This window comes from Myxine glutinosa, chromosome 4 (genome assembly GCF_964187855.1).
Source record: "Myxine glutinosa chromosome 4, kmMyxGlut1.1, whole genome shotgun sequence".
Classification (NCBI taxonomy): Eukaryota; Metazoa; Chordata; class Myxini; order Myxiniformes; family Myxinidae; genus Myxine; species Myxine glutinosa.
Genome location: NC_136264.1, coordinates 112,959,367 through 112,973,343, shown reverse-complemented (window position 1 = coordinate 112,973,343; position 13,977 = coordinate 112,959,367). Strand labels below are relative to the sequence as shown.

The 13,977-nt window shown below is 43.8% G+C and overlaps 1 protein-coding gene across 24 annotated transcripts in view; it reads right to left on the bottom strand.

The window, feature by feature from the left end:
* Nucleotides 1–13,977, bottom strand: part of LOC137417608 (vinexin) — a 361,763-nt gene that overhangs the window by 138,729 nt on the left and 209,057 nt on the right. For all 24 annotated transcript variants that reach the window (XM_078776281.1, XM_068103523.2, XM_078776283.1 and 21 more), the window contains 2 exons: nt 10,662–10,797; nt 4,855–5,004 (listed from right to left, as the gene is read on the bottom strand). In XM_078776281.1, coding sequence (XP_078632407.1) covers nt 4,855–5,004; nt 10,662–10,797 — 286 coding nt within the window. The remainder of the gene's footprint in view (nt 1–4,854; nt 5,005–10,661; nt 10,798–13,977) is intronic.

The window sequence follows — 13,977 nt, the reverse complement described above, 5'->3', positions numbered from 1 at the left end:
CAACTCCCACGGTAAACCCTCCTTTACGTTCTGAGCCAGCACCTCCATCACAACTACAAATAGTAGTGGACTTAGTATCGACCCCTGATGCACTCCCACCTTCACCTCAAACTCACCACTGTCCCGTCCTTCGTCCTTACAGCTGTGCGCGCTCTTTTGTACATTGCCATCACTACTCTGATCAACCATTCCTCCACTCCTAACTTCCTCAATGCCCATGTCAATACTTTGCGTGGAACCCTATCGAATGCTTTCTCCAGATCAACAAACCCAAAAAAACAACTTCTTCCTCTTCTCCATGTACTTCTCCTGCAACTGCCTCACAATGAAAAGCGCATCTGTCGTTCTTCTTCCTGGCATAAATCCAAACTGCATTTCGTCGATCTTCACTTTCTTCCTTATCCTCCTCTCCAACACCCTTTCCAATACCTTCATTCCATGCTCCAATAACTTTATCGCTCGGTACGAGCCACACTCCAGAGGGTCACCTTTCCCCTTGTATAGAGGGACGAGGGTACTCAGTTCCCAGTCCACTGGAATGCGGCCTTCTTTCACCACCAGATTACAGATCTCTGTCATTCTCTTCACACCCCAACTTCCTGCTGCCTTCAACATATCTCCCACAACTCCCGTGGGCCCTCCCGCTTTTCCACTCTTCATTGCTTTTATCGCTTCCTCAACTTCCTTCTCAGTTATCTTCTCTGCCGGTCCTAAAACTGGGTTACTCTCTATGTTGCCATCCCATTCATTCTCTGTATTCAACAGCATTTCCATATATCTTTTCCATCTTCCTTTAATTCCATCTGGGTCGACAACGATTTGTCCCACTTCATCCTTCAAGCAACTCACCCCCATCACATCACACCTCTCTTTCGCTATGTGCTTTGCAATCCTGAATACTGCTTTCTGACCCTCTTCCGAATCCAAGCGTTCTCCGAACATTTTCCTACATGCCTGCTGCGCCTTTGCTTCCTCTTTCTTTGCAGCCTTCCTGGCTACCTTATAACTTTCATGCTCTGCTGTTTCTGCTCCCGTACCCTTCGCCTTCTGCCACGCCTTGAACTTCTTCCTCTTCTCGTCAATCCTCTTTCCAAGAGGAGCTTTCCAATCCTGCCAGCCCGCAGGAAAAAGGTAACCACCATGACGATAATTAATAACTCCATAGCTTTTCAATGTCCAACACATCTCAAAATCCCCGCTGGGAAAATCTCACCACCATGACGACAATAACTCCATACATTTTACAAAGCGCATGTGCCGGAACCCTTAATTAGTTTTTTTTCCCATGCAGCACCAGGTACCCCTAGTACATAATAATTTAAAGGAATATGTAATAATTTAAAGGTATAAATAATATTTTTAAGGGATGTGTATATATATCTACATTATAAAACAAGAGTGTCTGTCTGTCTGTCTGTCTGTCCGTCCCCAAACTACTCCCTCAGTTTTGGGGCTAGCCCCGCCAAACCTCATGTGCAACGTTTTGGGGTCCCAGCGGATGTTGTAAGGTAGGTAGGAGGTTTCAAAAATTCCTCAATAAAATTATGATTTTGAAATTAACTCGATATGAACCTGCCCGAATCCGGAAGTGGAAAGATGACGGCAATGAGCTGGTTTGAGAATATCCTAATACAACCGTCATTTAAAACAGTATTTTGTTAAATTATCAATTTATGATTTGAATGACGTTTGGAATTGAGTGAATACAATTACGATTTTGAATTCATAATTGTATTCACCCAACTGTACGGAACTTCTTCACATCTGGATTTAAATATTTGTTTATGTCACGAATGTTGGTAAAAGTTAATTTTTTTATATTAATGCTATTTAAGTTGTGATTGGAGTTATGCTGTTTGGAATGAAAATAGAGATATTGAGTTCAAGTGAATGATGAAATGCTGTGACGGTCTCTACTTTCTGAGCGTGTCATTCACAGATTGCCATATGCAGATTCGCCATTGACTGGGTATGGAACCATTCAAATGGTTATGTTTTTTGTGGAAGTCTTTCACGAACCTGCTGTCCATGTCTGACGTGTGACTGAAGGTGCTACAGGAATGTGGAATTTATTGGTTTCATGCTTTAGCATTCACCGTTTCTGCATTGTCTGTTGGCCTCCCACCCGTGCATTGCACAGGAACCTCGCTAGTATATATATTGTTGCGGTTTTGTGAATAAAGGCAACCCCCCCATAGTTAGTTACACCACAACATGTAGCCTCGTATAGTTAGTTATTTCTTATTAAATGTAAAGCATACTCCCCTTTCCGGTGTTAGGATGTGTTGATATGTGTTGAGGCAGGCAGGATAATAGTAGGCCTCATCGAAGCCTAAAGTGCCTCGTCATGGGACTAGGCCAGGCCTTGCAGGCCCGACGGAGGAGCTAAAGGGAGTGGCCAAGGAGGAGCAGTGAGCAGCCAATGGGAGCTAAAGGGAGAGGCCGAGGGCTTTGCCAATGAGCTGTCACCAATGGGAGCTAAAGGGAGTGGCCGAGGGTGACCAATAAGGGGCTGTCACAACACGTGACCCCAGGCGGCCAATGGAGGCCCATGGAACATTCGAGTGGGGTTTCGGGGGGTTATAAAACCCGGCCCAGACTCCCCGCTCTCTCTCTCTCTTGCTGGCTCTCTCTTGCTGGGCTCCTGAGATACTCTCTCTTGCCGGCTCTCTCTTGCTGGGTATACGCTCTCTCGCGCTAGTCTCCTGTTATACTCTCCCTCACTAGCTTGGCTCCTATATACGGCATGCTCCTCTGGTTCCTGCTACGTGCACGTTATCGATCGTCGTCCCTGCCGCGATGATAATCGGCTGTGGTGTCCTAGGTTGGAGCAATTATTGGGGCTTCCGTCCAGCGAGCCCATTTGCACGAACTGCACGACCGAGCCCATCCGGGCGAGCTGCACGACCGAGCCCATCTGGGTGAGCTACACGAAGCGACCGCGCTTCGTGCGCATTACCCTCTTCCCCCCCCCCCCCCCCCCCACCCCCCTTCCCCGAACGAATGAGGGCCCTTGCCTGGGAACATAGGTAAGGCCATTAAGATTCTTCGCTTTGTCAATGTTCTGTAAATATTGTGAATAAATCCTGTGTTTGGTTTCCAGCCTGGCCGTCATCGCCCTTTCCAATATTGACCGAGTATCGCCCCGAATTAAAACCGCTCGATCGGGTTCGATAGTGTTAACGGCACAAATTACGCGACGCACAACCGCTCGGGCGTCAAGGATCGGCGTGACTCGTGCAGGGTTCAGCCCCCGTTCTCACGGCTGCGTGTGTCCGAAGGTATTCGGGTCGTGACGGTTAACCCTTCCACGCGTAGCTGCGGGCTCGGCGGCTGGAGTTGCCTAGCAACCCATCCACCACGAGTACAGTAGTTGTGGTTGGCGGCCTCGTGGACCCGGAGTTCGAGGGGGAGCAGGGCTTAAACCCCCCTTAGTACGTCGACGAACCCGGGATCCGCAACAATATGTATACTCCTTAATTATATATTATTTAGATATTCCTTTATGTAATACTAGCAGAAGAACCCGACCTTGCCGGGTGGGGGTGGGGTAGAGGGGAGGGGGAGGGAAGGGGAGGGCAGGGGGGAAGGGGGGAGAGGAGGCGGAGGAGGGGAGGGGGGGAAGGGGGAGGGAAGGGGAGGGGAGGGGGGGCAGGAGATTAAGGGGGTTCATATATATGCTGGTGGGTGAATGTGGCAATTGTGGCATTCATCGCGTTTCTGAGTTAAGTGTGATGCCAATCAGGAAGAAGAAGAAGCCGTACTACCAACTTCGTACACTTCCGGAATTGTTTGATTTATTTGTATTCAAATGTCTGGTGATTGTTTTGTATTTATTTATGCGAATCTGTACTTGTATATAACTATCATTAATTTAAAAGGCTTAGGCACTATCAAGCGATTTATTTATTTATTTTACCTCCAAAAAAACGACCTTTTTTTTTTTCAAAGAAATTTTTTTGGGGGGGGGGGCTTAAGACACTCCCAGGCACTCACTGATGAGCCTCTGAAAATTTGACGAAGATCCGTTCAGCCAACTCTGAGAAAAATGTTGACACAGACAGACAGACAGACCAACATCTCTCTTATATGGAAGATTTAAAAGGGATACATAGTATTTTAAAAGAGTATGTAATAATTTAAAGGAATATATATATATATATATATATATATATATATATATATATATATATATATATATATATATATATATATATATATATATATATATATATATAATGTTTAAAGGGATTATACAAAGGAAAATATATTCCTTTTTATATTTATATATTCCTCCATATAATATTTCAAAAGAATCTATGAAGAAATATATAATAAGAGTTGGAGGGGTGTCGGTAGGAGGAGTTGTGAAACCCACTCCATGGATCTAGCTTCAAGCAGGGAGTGAGGTTGGGAAGGGGAAGGAGAGAGTAGTGGTTTTAGGACAAAAAACTGCGGAAGGGAAGAAAGGGGTACAGGGGAACATTTGAAAGAAAAAAGAGTGATGGTGGGACTTTAAAATATTCCACAATTTTGCACACCTAATATGTAGCTGCACCTATATTTTACTGCAACGACAATGAAACTGTAAAGGGAATATAGTCTACAAAAATATATTAATTCCATGTAATTTATTTCAACTCAGATTAGAATGACATTCCTATTAATTATAGAACATAACTTCGTCATTGGTACTAATTGTGGTCTTCTTGTGTTATTTTTGTATTTCCTTCACCTGACCAAAATACAATAAATAATTTATTCAGTACAAATTTTTATTGTCCGTTCATTGTTTTCATCCTGATTTTGACTGTCGAGTTTGTGCTCATTATGCACACACCAAAACCAACTTACCTGGGGTGCAGAGTCTTTAGGTGGCTCCCAAGAACCTTGTCCTGACTTTGTGGTTGGATGGGCTTGCAGGCAAGCCGATGGTACATCTCCTTGAAAGGCCTTGACCTTAGGCATGGGCTGCAGGGATGTGCCTCTGGCTGGTACCCGGGGCTGTGGGCAACATATGGCTGAGTCCTTCACATGAATAAATACTAAAAAGGTCCTTGATGGAATGAAGCAAAGTGGGTGGGAGGAGGTTGTGCTTTAAGCATTCGCTGCCCTCCGAAAGAATTCACACCTCTTGACTTTTTCACATTTTGTTGTGACAGCCTGAATTTAAAATAGATTAAATTGAGATTATTTTGTCACTGATCTCCACATAATACCCTATAATGTCAATGTGGATTTTTTTCAGATTTATTTTTTACAAATCAATTAAATATGAAAAGCTGAATTTTTTTGAGTGAGTAAGTATTCAACCCCTTTGATACGACACGATAAATCGAGCTTAGCTGCATACAATTTCCTTTGATCATTCTTGAGATCTCTCTACAACTTGATTGGAGTCCATCTGTGGCCAATTCAACTGATCAAATTTAGAAAGAAACACACCTTTCTATATAAGGTCCCACAGTTGACAGTGCCTGTCAGAGCAGAAACTACCATGAAGTCCAAGGAAATAACTGCAGAACACCGTGATATAATTGTGAGGAGGCATAGATATGGGTAAGGGCATGAACAATTTCTAGAGTGTTGAAAGTTCCCAAGAGCACAGTGAGCTCCATCATTAGGAAATGGAAACAAATGGAACTACCCAGACTCTTTCTAGAGCTGGCCATCCAAACCAAACTGAGCAAACGGGCAAGAAGGACTTGGAAAAATAACAAGGGAGGTGACCAGAGAGGTGACCAAGAACCCAATGATCACTCTGACAGAACTACAGAGTTCCTTGGCTGAGATGGGAGAACCTGTTAGAAGGACAACTATCTCTGCAGTACTTTACAAATCCAGGCTTTATAGTAGTGTTGCCAGACGAAAGCCACTCCTGAGAAAAAAAGGCAGATGACAGAATGCCTGGAGTTTGCAAAAAGGCATATGAAAGACTTTGAGAGCATGAGGCAAAATATTCTGTTGTCTGTTGAGACTAAAATAGAACTCTTTGGCCTGAATGCAAAGCGCTACGTCTGGCAGATACCTAGCACAGTTCATCACCCATCTAACACCATCCCTACAATGAAGCATTGTGGTGGCAGCATAATGTTATGGGGATGCTTTCAGCAGCAGGGACTAGGAGACTTGTAAGGATAGAGGGAACAACGAAGGAGTCAAATACAGCAAATCCTTGCAGAGAACCTGCTTCAGTGTGTAAAAGACATTGGACTGTGGTGAAGATTTACATTTCAACAGGACAATGACCCCAAGCATACAGCCAGAGCAACACTGGAATGGCTTCAGTAAAAGAACGCGAAAGTACTTGAGTGGCCCAGCAAAACCCCAGACTTGAATCCCATTGAGAATCTGTGGAAAGACTTGAAGATTGTTGTTCACCGACGCTCCCCATCCAACTTGACAGAGCTTGAGCAAATCTGCAAGGAAGAATGGGAGAAACTCCCCAAATCCAAATGTGCAAAGCTGACACAGACATACCCAAGAAGACTCAAGTCTGTAATCCCTACCAAATGCTCTTCTGTAAAGTATTGATTCAGGGGCTGAATAATTATGTAAATTAGATATTTCTGAAATTTCATTTTCAATAAATTTGTAAAACATTTCAAAAAACATGTTTTCACTTTGTCATTATGGGGTATTTTGTTTAGATCAGTGACAACAAATTATTAATTTAATCCATTTTAAATTCAGGCTGTAACATAACAAAATGTGAAAAGGCAAGGGGTGTGAATCCTTTCTGAAGGTACTGTATATATTAATCCATAAATGAAAACATGTAAATTGGTGAGCACATGCAGTAGAAGCTGGAGGATGCAGCGAGATGAAAGAATCACTGAAATACTCATAGATGAAGTAAAACCAGTTAGCAGGAAATGAAATCGACATCTTTTGGCAAAATGAGTCCATGCAAAAAAAGTTAACGAAAAAGTTACGTAAATTCCTTTTTATACTGTGTCTATAGGCCTATCGTTTCACCATCACCGACAGGTCGGTGACCTCTTTGTCTTCTTCCACCTCATTTCTGGTCTTGTAACCTCAGTCTGCCCTTTCCGTGCTCTGTCCCTCCCAAAGTATCTGCAGGATATGCGCGGTTCACCAGCAACCCCCTCCTAGTGAAAGTGCATAAATCCAGAACTACTGCTCACCTCCACTCATTTATTCCTCTATTTTCCCACCTGTGGAAAAGGCTTCCACACTAACTTCAATGTCGTTCTCCCTCCGTCTTCAAGACAGCTGTTCACCACCATCCCCCATCCAAAGCCATGATCTTTTCTACACCTGTTAAACTACCCCTACCCCTCCCAAAATGTTCCTTATATGTATCCGTCTTGTCCACACCTTGTGTTGTCCCCTAACTAGGACTATTTTAACTTTCAAAAAAGAGGGCACTCTGGAGAGAGAGAGACTCCCCAAAAAGAGGGCACTCTGGAGAGGGAGACTCCCCAAAAAGAGGGCACTCTGGAGAGAGAGACTCCCCAAAAAGAGGGCACTCTGGAGAGGGAGACTCCCCAAAAAGAGGGCACTCTGGAGAGAGAGAGACTCCCCAAAAAGAGGGCACTCTGGAGAGGGAGACTCCCCAAAAAGAGGGCACTCTGGAGAGGGAGACTCCCCAAAAAGAGGGCACTCTGGAGAGAGAGACTCCCCAAAAAGAGGGCACTCTGGAGAGGGAGACTCCCCAAAAAGAGGGCACTCTGGAGAGAGAGAGACTCCCCAAAAAGAGGGCACTCTGGAGAGAGACTCCCCAAAAAGAGGGCACTCTGGAGAGAGAGACTCCCCAAAAAGAGGGCACTCTGGAGAGGGAGACTCCCCAAAAAGAGGGCACTCTGGAGAGAGAGAGAGACTCCCCAAAAAGAGGGCACTCTGGAGAGAGAGACTCCCCAAAAAGAGGGCACTCTGGAGAGAGAGACTCCCCAAAAAGAGGGCACTCTGGAGAGGGAGACTCCCCAAAAAGAGGGCACTCTGGAGAGAGAGACTCCCCAAAAAGAGGACACTCTGGAGAGAGAGACTCCCCAAAAAGAGGGCACTCTGGAGAGAGAGACTCCCCAAAAAGAGGGCACTCTGGAGAGAGAGACTCCCCAAAAAGAGGGCACTCTGGAGAGAGAGACTCCCCAAAAAGAGGGCACTCTGGAGAGAGAGACTCCCCAAAAAGAGGGCACTCTGGAGAGGGAGACTCCCCAAAAAGAGGGCACTCTGGAGAGAGAGACTCCCCAAAAAGAGGGCACTCTGGAGAGGGAGACTCCCCAAAAAGAGGGCACTCTGGAGAGAGAGAGACTCCCCAAAAAGAGGGCACTCTGGAGAGGGAGACTCCCCAAAAAGAGGGCACTCTGGAGAGAGAGACTCCCCAAAAAGAGGGCACTCTGGAGAGGGAGACTCCCCAAAAAGAGGGCACTCTGGAGAGAGAGACTCCCCAAAAAGAGGGCACTCTGGAGAGAGAGACTCCCCAAAAAGAGGGCACTCTGGAGAGGGAGACTCCCCAAAAAGAGGGCACTCTGGAGAGAGAGACTCCCCAAAAAGAGGGCACTCTGGAGAGGGAGACTCCCCAAAAAGAGGGCACTCTGGAGAGAGAGACTCCCCAAAAAGAGGGCACTCTGGAGAGAGAGACTCCCCAAAAAGAGGGCACTCTGGAGAGGGAGACTCCCCAAAAAGAGGGCACTCTGGAGAGAGAGACTCCCCAAAAAGAGGGCACTCTGGAGAGGGAGACTCCCCAAAAAGAGGGCACTCTGGAGAGAGAGAGACTCCCCAAAAAGAGGACACTTTTAAAAAGCATTTCCTTTACGTATTGAGCAATCGTATCGGCAGTCTCAATAGATGTGTTCCGGAGCTCAATTAATTTTGAGTGCAAACGGACGTTCTTCCAGTCGAAATACTGAATTATTACTGGAAATATTGTGCTTATCCGAGTCCACATTAGATTGCAAATCAATGACACCTTTACTTGCCATAGAGATTAACGTAACAGCTCTACATTGCTCTGAAAAAACTTGCCTTCTCTTCCTGCAAATGGAAAAAAACAAAGGTATGCAGTTGGAAGCAAAGTGAAGCTGGTAGTTCAGGCATTGGCCCTTCATCAGAGCAAAAGAGGGCATTCTACAGTTCTCAATAATCTTATATCTGTTTCCTTTGTCACCTTGTGATGATTTACTTTTGGAGCTATTTGCATATAAAGTATGCACTCATTTCAGTCAAAGACTTCCTCCTCTTCCCGCAGCCTTGTTCTTTCATTTTTTTCCTTTCTCTTTCTCGCCAACCTTTCTCCACTGTTTCTCCTGCTACATTCTATTTTTTCAATTTATGCTCCACTTTTCAACTTCACCCCCCTACTTTTGTGTACTAACTATATCGATGACCCCTCACGTGCGGGTAGTGAGTTGCAGGTTAAATACCAATGTTGAATTCTGAAGCAAACTTAGAAAGGCAGTTTAAAGAAGCTTAAATGGGGTCTCATGTCAAACAATCACTTGTGTGAGCAAAAAGTCTTCCTGGAATCTTACTGTTATCTATCTATAATTCCAGTAATCTCTGTGTGTATGTTTGTATGTTTGTATGTTTGTATGTTTGTATGTATGTATGTATGTATGTATGTTTGTCTGTGACCGCTGTTTCTCGACAACCACGGGTCCGATATACTTGCAACTTGCCAGGTATATTGCTGGGGACCCGAGGATGTGCCTTTTCAAGGTTTGAAATTAATCGGACAAGTAGTTACCGAGCTATGGCGATTTCTTTACCAAACACCGCAAGCCGTTCGCTTTGGACCAAACCATTGCATGTAAATAGAGGGGGGGGTTCTGTGGTCGTTGCGAATGGACCAAACCATTCGTGTAAATAGAGGGGGGGGGGGGTTCTGTGGTCGTTACTGCCACGTGGTTTCAAAGTTTTTTTTTGTTGTTGTTGTTTGCACGCATGTTTTTTTGCACCCACGTACGGGCACGCCCTAGGATGTTTACACACACACACCCCTACACAAATTTTTTTTTTTTTTTTTTTTTGGCAAGGAACGGGCACCCACGTACGGGCACGTCCTAGCTTATATATAGTACGGGCATGCCCTAGTGTCTCATCTAAAGATGTGGAAGAGCATCAAACAATAATGAGACACAATACCTGTTTAAATACCAAAAAAACAAATTTTATGGTGCATCAAATAACTTTAACTCATAAAAGAACAATGTGCGATAATTTCAATATATGATCACACATTGTTCTGTTAATTTTTTTTTGTTTTGTATACAAGATCGAGGCTCGTGTAAGGGCTAACATTAATCACAAAAAAAAACGGACACACAAAACATACAATATAGGGAGCGGGAGATGGGGAGAGAGAGGGAAGCACACAAGTACAACAGCAGAGAACAGGGACAACAGAAGATCCGTGGGAGGGAGAGGGCTTGGGGGGAGGAGGCATGGGAAGGGGGGGGGTGGAGGGGGGTAGTGGGAGAGGTATAAAACACATGGACACTGCTAGAACTTTCAGGAAAGAAGTCAGTAATATTTGTTATGAGATATTTCACAAGATACTGTGTATGTGTTGGTGAAGCACCGCAAAAATTATATAGCAATACTATAGTATTACACATATATAACCTTTTCATGTGGGTTGGTTATTAAATATCAGTGGTTTTGAGTTGAATTCGTGACAGTGTAATCCAGAGACTCACCGGCTGATTTTCAACTGCATAAGACTTCCCTGGTTCTACCACAGAGGATTTTCCTGGCTCGTATTCAAATATACTGCGAGGCTCAGCACGATAGCGACGCGTATCCACCTTTGTTTCTGTTGGGGCCCAAGCACTCCTGCAAAAATGTAGAAAACAGTGATGCAAATGCCCAAAAAAGTCTTCCACTTTAACAAAGAACATGGAACATACAAGTGAAACATAGAACAATTCGTCTGTTTTACTGGATATATATATATATATATATATATATATATATATATATATATATATATATATATATATATATATATATATATATATATATATATATATATCTGTGCAGTGTCTGTGTTGTCTTGTCACTGAACTACTCCCTCAAACTTTTGTGAAATCGTACCAAACTTCTGGTATGCACATATCTCTCCCGTCGGTATGTCCTAAGGGTATTTTATTTGAATTTTGTTCCAATTTATTTATTTATTTTTTTTGGAATTTTTTTGGGAAAAAATGTTTTTTTTCAACTTACGTTTTCAACTTTAATTGTTTGTAAAAGGTAATATCACGTATATTACAAATGCATTTGTGCAAAATAATTGTTTGAATTATGATTGGTGTAAACCATGACAAAATGGCAACTCAGGTACAGTCATTTATCTATATATTGTTATGCATTTGGGTAGTGATATGGAGAACAGGATAGAGCTGAATAGGTAACATGCTTTGAGATGTCGCGGTAAGGACAACTACCTGTAATAAGTTCATGTGTCGGCGTTTTGTCGGGTAAGATGTATAATTGTGAATGTACCAGGAGATTCGTGTGTTAAGTAGTGTAGGGATTAATGAGTAGCACCCTTGTATGTCTCACCTGGTTAGCCAAACCTTTGTCCCTTTTGGCACTGCAGACCACATAGATATTAGTTAGGACCTTTAGTACAACACTAAATAATGCCCTCCCCCCGACATGACTTAGGAAGAAACCAGGCCAGGACACCGCCGATAATGGCCGCCGCCATTTACACATCCGAGAGGCCTATCCACCTAAAATAGCACGCGCTATGATCAGTGAGAGTGAGAATGATGCAGTGGGCGTGACCTGAGCGAGCCGGCGAGTCGGTGGAGGAGACCGGTTGGTTGGCAGCGCACCAGGGCTGACGTCACGGGCCGGAGATATTAACGGGGGCCGGACGCCATTTCGAGCAGTTCAGAGTTCATTTTGGGCAGCAGAGAGAGAGAGTCGTTCAGTTGGAGTCCCAGTGCGAGTGAGTTGAGACTCGGCATGTGGAGTTGCGCAGAGTGTAGTGAGTTCGTGCACAGAGTTGAGTTAGTGCACAGTTCGAGAGTTGATGAACGAGCACCGAACGCCAGTTGGTTCGCAGTCGAGTTGAGAGAGGCCTGGCTTGCTGGTTGAGTTCGTTTGTGAGTTGGATCTTGAGTGAGTTACGCACGAGTGAGCAGTTGCGCACCAGTTGGATTCCTGGCAGTCGTCCCGGTGAGATCCGAGTTGGCTTGTCGACCGTGTACGAGGGTCGACCTCGTGGTGATCGGTGCTTGGTGCTGGGTGCTTGGTGCTTTGGAACTTGGAGCAAGGCATGCCGCGGGACGAAAGGAGCCGCGCGTTGGACGGCGGCCAAAGCTAACGACGAGACAGATAAGACCGCATGCCGCGTACATTTTACATGACAAACGTGTTCTTTTTATTAATTCATATTCCCTCGTCTTGTTTCTGATATCTGTGTGTGTGGGATCCCAAAATTAGGCATTAGGTTTATCGTGCTCTTCCTGTCCTTACTTTTCACAATAAACCCTTGTATTATTTTTGTGCATATTCCTGAACGCAGTTTTCCGGGTGGTTGATTTTAACAGTTAAGGCTGCAGGACTCTCGCCGTTCCCTTCCATCTCGCGCGCTTGGGTGCTTTTGGTTTTGGAATCCGCCATTGAGTTTTCGCCTCGGAAGTTAAAGCCTTCGCGATCGGCACCCGCAACCGCCAGATATTAATTTTGGCGATTGCGCGACAATATCTACATATCTGGGCAGTGTCTGTGTTGTCACTTAACTACTCCCTCAAACTTTTGTTTCCGTGGTTGTGAAGTGTTTTTAATAATGTGGTGGTGGTTTTAAATCATGTGGTGGTGAGGTGTTTTAAATTACGTGGGGGTGAGGTGTTTAAAATTACTTGGTGGTGAGGTGTTTTAAATTACTTGGTGGTGAGGTGTTTTAAATCACGTGGTGGTGAGGTGTTTTAAATTACTTGGTGGTGAGGTGTTTTAAATTAGGTGGGCGTGAGGTGTTTTGAATTACGTGAGGGTGAGGTATTTTAAATGACATGGGGGTGAGGTGTTTTGAATTACGTGGTGGTGAGGTGTTTTAAATTACTTGGTGGTGAGGTGTTTTAAATTACTTCGTGGTGAGGTGTTTTAAATTAGGTGGGCGTGAGGTGTTTTAAGTTATGTGAGGGTGAGGTATTTTAAATTACATGGGGGTGAGGTATTTTAAAATACATGGGGGTGAGGTGTTTTAAATTACTTGGTGGTGAGGTGTTTTAAATTATGTGGTGGTGAGGTGCTTTAAATTATGTGTGGTGAGGAAATTCTGAGACATTGAAATAAAAAACAATAAGATTAGCAATATAATAACCTGTTCAGCACCGAGTTGACAGGAAAGGTCCAGACAGTGTGGTTGTGTGGTCACAGACAGTGTGGTCACAAAGGTCAACCCCTTACAAAGTTATCGTAACATTCAAAATAACTCGTAAAAATGCCAGCACTTTTGGCATGTAATGCAGAACTTATGTTAGTTGGAAAATACATTGGATCCTGTTTTGAGAGACCCTCTGAATGAGCGACGACCTTCTAATTTCAGACAACCTACTTAATGTATGAATGTATTTTTCTTTGATAACTACTTGAAAAGAGCCACCACCTGTTACATGTGAACAGCCACACATTCTGGTCAATGTTATAACCAGTGACCATAAAATTTGGTCAATATGACTGCAGGTTTCACAGAATAACTTTTAGAGACCCCGAAGATCCTTCAGATCCCAAAAAATTATTAAGACCCTTTACACCAGGGGTCCTTAACCTTTTTGAACCTATGGACCCCAGAACCTCAAGTATTACCTGAGGACCCCCCACATTATACATTTTGAGATAAAAAAAAAATTTTTAATCGAGGGTATAATTTATTATAATGATGCTTTTTTGATATTCGAATTATCATATTTATTTTCTTCTTTCTTTCTATTGATATTCTAATTATATCTGAGATGAATTGGAGCTGCATTTTGTAGCTCATGGAGATGAGATCAATAATAC